The sequence below is a fragment of the Lissotriton vulgaris genome, chromosome 8 (genome assembly GCF_964263255.1).
Source record: "Lissotriton vulgaris chromosome 8, aLisVul1.2, whole genome shotgun sequence".
NCBI classification, from domain to species: domain Eukaryota; kingdom Metazoa; phylum Chordata; class Amphibia; order Caudata; family Salamandridae; genus Lissotriton; species Lissotriton vulgaris.
Window position 1 is genome coordinate 272,733,043 of NC_141696.1, and position 7,542 is coordinate 272,740,584.

At 44.7% G+C, this 7,542-nt stretch overlaps 1 protein-coding gene across 1 annotated transcript; it reads right to left on the reverse strand.

Annotated features, from left to right (window-relative positions):
* Positions 1-1,062: 1,062 nt before the first annotated feature.
* Positions 1,063-2,723, reverse strand: LOC147696960 (uncharacterized). The gene is made up of 2 exons (XM_086933264.1): positions 2,297-2,723; positions 1,063-2,021 (listed from the first exon to the last, which is right to left on the reverse strand). The coding sequence occupies exons 1-2, from the start codon at positions 2,721-2,723 to the stop codon at positions 1,063-1,065; spliced, it is 1,386 nt and encodes a 461-aa protein (XP_086789390.1).
* Positions 2,724-7,542: the final 4,819 nt, after the last annotated feature.

Consider the following 7,542-nt stretch of genomic DNA (forward strand, 5'->3'; position numbering starts at 1 on the left):
AATCATCTGCTGCAAAATAATAGCATATTTACAACAAGGGGTGGTGAGGGACAGAGTCTCTGAATTAAGCAGAAAGCTCTCACCCAGTCAAGAGATCAGGGCTAGATCCAACACCGTTTTTTAGCTCACTGCACCATCCCAGTTTCAGAACCTGGCTGTATGCAAATTAGTCTGTTCCTGTCCCAGTGCATGATGGGAACAGGGCAAACCAAACTACAAAAGCCAATTCTTACACTGGGAAGGAAACAAGCTCCCAGGGACCGGTTTCTGGCTTTACAGCCGTCTTCGGCCCGGTTTGCTTGAATCCTGATGGTGCAATGAGCAAGGGTCTCACATCTGAGAATACCCTTCCACGCTTAGGGTGGACAAAAATATTTACAACAAGGGGTGGTGAGGGACAGAGTCTCTGAATTAAGCAGAAAGCTCTCACCCAGTCAAGAGATCAGGGCTAGATCCAACACCGTTTTTTAGCTCACTGCACCATCCCAGTTTCAGAACCTGGCTGTATGCAAATTAGTCTGTTCCTGTCCCAGTGCATGATGGGAACAGGGCAAACCAAACTACAAAAGCCAATTCTTACACTGGGAAGGAAACAAGCTCCCAGGGACCGGTTTCTGGCATTACAGCCGTCTTCGGCCCGGTTTGCTTGAATCCTGATGGTGCAATGAGCAAGGGTCTCACATCTGAGAATACCCTCCCACGCTTAGGGTGGACAAAAATAATAGCGACCTGCGCAATGTTGCATAATCTCGCCACCAAGCAAGGCACTGAGGTGGAGCTCACATATCATGAGGACATTGATGACGACCCAGAGGTGGCAGAGCCCCAAGCTACAGTGGCAGCAGCAGCTACAGATGGGAGACTGAGACGGGCAGAGGTTACACAACAATATTTCTGAGTGAGTAAAGAGACACAGGCATGAATGTAACTTTGTGGAAGTAGTTTAATATTCACTACGCCACAGCATTGTTTGCTCACATTGGGCTCACTAATACAAACACTCCATGAGTGTGATGTCACGGTTAACACCACCGTGACTACAGCCTTGGGTGGAGTGCAAAGTCATTGTTTGTGGGCACGGGCCACAGGGCGGGGCTGCTGTGGCTGTGAATCAATGTCCTCACGCTGGCCTGTCACACTTCCCCCACGCCTGCCACTCCTCCGTAACTCATGCACAGGAGTGCTTGCACCACTCCTGCTGGTGGACCCCTCGCTTTCGGCAGCACAAGTGTCGCCTCCAGTGCCAGTCTGATGCGCGAGCACCAGCTCCATTGCAGAGGTCATCCTGGCCATGCCTTCACTTAAATTGTTGCAGCACTGCACTATGGCATCCTGCATCGTGACTGACCTGTTCAGGGCCTTGGTTTGCTGGCGCACATCCACACGGGCCTTGCGTCTCTCCAAATGGTCCCTGTCCAATTTGTCACACAGGACAGTCATGCACTGTGTTATATCTGATATTCCTGACGCCATGGATTGCATGCTCTCTGCCATTTCCCCTATGCCCTTGCCTACTGCTTCCAGTTTATTATTTGTTGTGCGTGCGTGCCTCTGAACCCCCATCATTGCTTTTGCCTGCAGGCGCTGCACCTTCACCATGGTGGCCTCCAGTCCGCAGAAGACACCTTGGACTTGCCGCACATCCTCTACCTCCCGTGGCCGTCGCCCTCGGACACTGGCCCGCGTGACTCTGGGACTGGGCTGCTGCTCGGTGTTGCCTCTGTCCTGTGTGTCACCCTCCACCTCCTCCTCCTCCGATGATGTTTGCAGTATTCTGCGAGGGGGCACATCATGGCTCCTGACTCTTCCCAGCACTGGGGATGGTGATGTGGGGGTGGGTGATAGTTCTGCCGCTCCTGTGTCCTGACTACCGAATAGGAGAGGGGATTGTGGATTTTCTGCAGTTGCCTCCTCAGGTATCGGGGCTGCCTGCTCTTGGTCCTGCCCTCCGTGAGATGTGCTAGGTCCGGCTCCTTCCCTCCTCTTCTCTCTGACCTCAGCTGTGCTGCGCTTTGACTCTCCTGTGGACAGACATGGACATTGTGTCAGTAATGTTGTTCACCTGTGTCATGAGATAAAATACACTTCTATAGCACTTTAGCCTGTCTCCCATTTGCCTATGCTACTTGTCTGTTGCTCCCCTTGCTGCAATGCACGCTGACTGCTCTGAGGTATCTACACATGACTACATTTCACAGGATGCATTGCAGGACATTAGTTAAACCTGTTGTGGAGTCTGATTTGTCCTGTGAGGGGAATAGGTAAAAGGGTAAATGATAATGTTCTTGCATCTTACCTGGTTTCTTTGCTCCTCTTGCTGAGCTGTCTGCGTCTCCAATTCCGTGAATACATTCCTTCTCAAGGGTGGATGCGACCATCTCCTCGATGTGGGTGAGTCTGGGGGCTCTGTTTCTTCCTCCGCCTGTAGCAGCACTTTCCTTGCGGTGGGCAGCAAGCTTTTTTTTGGTGATTATGCGGATGTCATACCACCGTTTTTTTAGGTCTTCTAGGTCACGGTGGGTGACACCAATGGCATTTACCTTGCCTTGTATGTCCAACCAGGTGCTGCGTTTGATTGATTCAGCAACATGCAGAGTTTGCTTTCCAAAAATTTTGCCATAATGTCTGACAACCTCCGAAATCAGCACCTGCAGTTCCTCCTGGCTGAACTTCTGCTTCCTTTTGCGCTCTGCAGCATCTCTCTGTGCCTCCTGGCTCTCCATCTTGCTGTGTATTTTGTCTCAGGTAAGGCTGCTCCACACTCTGTCCTCCTGCTCTCCTGACTGTTTGTTTCTGCACCTGCATGGGCGTGGCCTGTCCCAGGTACTGGGGTGTGGTGGTTGGATCTGATTGGTTAGTTCCCCTGTGGCTTGGAATTTGGGTGTGGTTGAAGTACCTGATTGGTTCACAGGCACACATGTTTGTCAGTTTCAAATTCTTCGGCGGTTAGTTCCGACACGGTAAATACCGGGTCGGTTTTTACCTACTCGGTATTTTCCGGGTCGGGAGTTGCCATTCATTCCTATGGGCCGTGGCACCGGTGGATCGGTTTGGGTTTTTCCGTCTCGGATTTTACCGTGTAGGTATATTCCGAGACGGTAAATACCGTTTCCGATTACCGACAGGTTCCGAGTCGGTATTTGTTACCGGCATTCTTACCTACATCTCATTTTCCTACTCGGTAATACCGAGTCGGTATGACTCGGTATTTAAGAGATCGGTAAATATAATTTACCTACATCTGGCCCTATATGTTTACAATTGCTTTATAACCCTTCTTAAATTCTCATCAAATTCTTCATTCAAATTTTCTTTAAAATGCACCATTTGCCAATCTTTTTTCAATCTTTTCTCAGAAGGATAACCCCCCCAAACAACACATTCATTCATTGATCTTGCTCACTTCACACACTACATAAAATTCATATCAAAACATTTACGCCTCACCACTTTCAAATGTCACCAGCTACCACTGCCATTTTGCCTCTTTATATTTTTCTTCCTCTCCTATCCACACAATTCAAAGTAACATCTGTCATCATTATTTTCCATATTTGTTCACTTTTCTAGTTGTACTCCCAAAATTGTCAGCTCACCTGGCTTTTGCACAAATATATGTCAATTGTAATTTAAAATCTTAGCACCATCCTGATTCTCATTCTCAGTTCTATCAGCTAGTGTGTGCAAACAATGCTTAACCCATTTCTAATTGATGTTGCAGGGATTATGCTTTAGAACAGAACTATGCTGGAAACCATTGAATATCGGTAATGCAGGGAATGATTCACCATACGACCTAAGTGTCCATGTTTGCAAGTCCGATTAGCTATAGTGCCTCACTTGCCCTCATAACCTTACCAGAGAAGCAAGTGACCTGGCACCCTAGAACACAGCCCTCTCAACCTTCTCAGGAATCACGGTAACAGGACACACCCTTCCAGTCTTTCACTTGTACACCTCCACAATAAGATAAATCACAGACACGAAGGAAGTTTAGAATATTTATTTAAACTATCATGCTCTGAAATGCAGTATACATGCAGAAATTGTATATTAAAGATACTGGGCCTTATTTATGAAGGCCGTGCGCCGCCGGTGCGTCACTTTTAACATGGGAAAAAGTGACGCACCGGTGGCGCAAGGCCTTCATAAATAAGGCTCACTGATTGCATGGCTAACAATCCATATATATCATTAAAAGCCCTTTCATTTTATATGACAGTTTACCTAATCCCCTCCCTTGCTAATGAGGCGAAATGATTATATATCGAAGATCGCTGGGATTACTGGCAGACCCCGTGCCTTAGATTTCAGAAATTAACATTCTACTTCTTATCAGAAGCAGTGCTCTTGTCTCAAAACTCTTGTTCCATGTGTGTGTTTTTGGTTCCTGTTCTTATCTATATGGTAGGACATGTACGCACATAAACACCAGCTTTAATCTCTTGTTATGAATGCTAGTGCCAGAATTTATAACAAGGGACATTGTTGTTTGACCTTGTCAATGGTGTTCAGGCTAAATTTCAAGAAAAGAATAGAACGCAAAAACATATGTAGGTTCCGTGTGAAAGTACAATTTGGCATAAAATGCATGCTTATTCATATAGTAGCATGTGCAAAGGGAAATGAGGCCTACAACGTATACAGTTAGGTTAACATAGGGAAAAGTACAATGGGATGTGCAGGAAACACACAACATTGCTATATCTATTTTGTCATCAGAAAGACTAGGGCATATGATATTTTGGATATATGAGATTCACCAGAAAATTATTTGAGACTGTGAACCAACCTCTGATCCAAATTCTGAAGACTGACAATCAACTAATGTTTCTATAGAGTGCACTAGAGGGTGAACTACACATATTGATAGTCCTTGTTGATTCTTTCAAATAGGATATTCTCGTTGTGTGTAATATACTCTGCCATACACTGTGCATAATGCATGTGTTTTAATTTGTTTATTGTTTAAAACTTCATAATAATCTGTTTCACTAAGCTGTAGCAACCATGATTCAGCCTGAGCTGCGGAAGGGAGAGGAATTTATTGTAAACAGTCCCACGAAACTCCATGCTGTGATAAATACTTCATGCTCGAACATTTCATCAACAGAAGAAATGACATGGAGAATTTGCTTTACCACCTCAAATTCCTTGCATTTTAGAGGGCTGTCACATGCTTTCACTGGTAATTTTCAGCAACTTTGATCTGCCCTAATTTATCATAGGATATTTTTTGTGTAGTGTTGTTTATCTTGAAATTTTCTACCCCCAACACAAACAGGGATTTGCACAATGAGGGCAATTTTCCTCCCTTCACAGAAACATGACCCAAATGTATCGTGTCATAGAAAAGGTTTGAATTTAAGTATGATATTTTTATTTCTGTTTATTAGAAATCGAATAGAAATAATTCTAACGTAAAGACAAATAAAAGTTAGAGTTTGCAAAGTTACCATTGCGTTTAAATCGGGATTTAACCAAAGAGCAGAAACAGAGGTTACAAAAAATATATATTTTTAAAATGCCTCTGTCACCTGAGCATATGGCCGTCAGACTTTTCCCACATCATACATACAACATTGGTTTTTATAATTCCTCAAGCCTTATTTATAGGTACGTGTAGCCAAAGTTTACAGCACCCAGCTACGCTAACCAATTTAACCTATTGTGGTTGGTTTTCATTAATTTACTTAATACTTTCCAATAGTTTGTCTGAGTAGCATGTTCCATTCCTTAGACTTAATAAAACAATAAAATCATAAATACCTTATTACCTCTGTATCCCTTGTGCTCACCTGTAGCTAGAAAAACTCAGAGCAAGGCTGATGATGCAAGCTATCCTGTAAGCTTGTGGATATATCTTGTTAGGATTCCCAGCAGTCCTCCTGTATTTCCTCTCTTAGACAGGAGCAAGGACTTTGTAGTGTTGTTCTTGGACCCAGACTGGCTTGGTCCTCTGCGTTTGTGATGATGCCGGTCCTTCATTGCTCGGCTGGGGTGGCTGACTGTGCTCTGAGGGAAAGAGACTGATATTGGTGACTAGAACCCTGCCAAGAGGTGTACAGATCGTCTCTGTTATGTTATGTTATGTTATATTTATTCTTATATAGCGCACGGCTACTCAAAAAGAGTGTCCCGGCGCTTTTGATAATGAGACCTACGTCTCTTGGGGTTCACTGCTCAGTGACTTCGCTCAATATTCTACTTCAGAGGTAAGGTGAGTTAAAGAAGGAGAAACATAGTTTGCTCCAGTTGTTCTAAGGTGTGATGTGCAGCAGGGTTCAGCTGGTTTTTAATGTTCACCTAGGGAGCAATGCGGTTACTTTTTTTTCTAATCCTACTGCCTGTGTCATCGCCTGTAGTGGTGCTCAAACAAGTCTGCCTTTTGTGACACACAGATTTGTGTGCAATGAGTGTAAGGGTGAGAGTGCAATGTCTAGCATAGGATTTGTTCTTGAGGAATACCCTTCCAGTACAAACTCCTATGCGTGGACAAAATTTGAAGGTGTTGATGCATTGATGAGAGCTACACGGAGGCACAACCCCTTGTTTGAGCATGCTTAAAGTTGTCTTTTTAGTGCTGTAAAAACTGCGTCTATCCAGCGTATATCACCTTTGCACTGAACAGAAAACAGTATGTCCTGTGCTTGGCAGTTTGGTCTGGAATGTTCCCATGAGGCATAGGGTCAAAACTGATTTGCATATGGCTGGGTCTAAACTAGGGTGGCATGGTGAGCAAAATAACAATGGATTTAACCCAGATCTCTTGACTGGCGTAAATGTATGATTTATTCAGCATTCTGTCCATCATTTGTTTGCATAGCACATTTTGTCGTGTTAGCACCGGTGCAAAGACTTAGGAAGCCGGTGTAAAGAATTAGTAAATGATCGAGGTCATGGTATTAAGACGGGTGGCGCCTCCACTAAGGCTTAGGAGCGTCTTCGCCAGGGGCCTGGGTTAGGGTGCGGCGGGCTGGTGTCAGAGCCTGGGTGGAGTGGTTCATGCACACTTTGCATATTTTCTGCCTAGCTGCAATACACAGTCTGGTGAGGAGCATGCACAGGCTCCCAGATCCCATTTTAGCACCAAAGCATGGCACTCAAATCAATCACAACGCTGCATTACAGCATTGTGATTAGCTTAGGGGAGCCTGTGTGCTTCCAAGACTCAAGGAAGCAAGGACAGAGAGGAGACTGAAGGGGCCGGGAGGAGGTAAGTGGCTTTTTGTTTATGTTTTGTTTCCCCCTCTCCCACCCTGCCCTGCCACCACCGTTCCCGGCCAGCCACCACTGGATGTGAATTAAAAAAGCACACTGTAGAAATAGAAGAAAATAATCAAAAAGCAGTAAATAATGCTCCTGCAAGTCTGCAATTTTAAAACAAAATTAGGAAAACACAAGAGCAGATGATTTGCAGCCACATTTGCTTTTACTCAATATTAAAGAAAGGTCCACAAATAATCTGCATTCGAAATGCTAATAAAAAATAAGCATTCACTGACATATGGAAAGCAATACCCTGGAGTAGTCACATTCCCT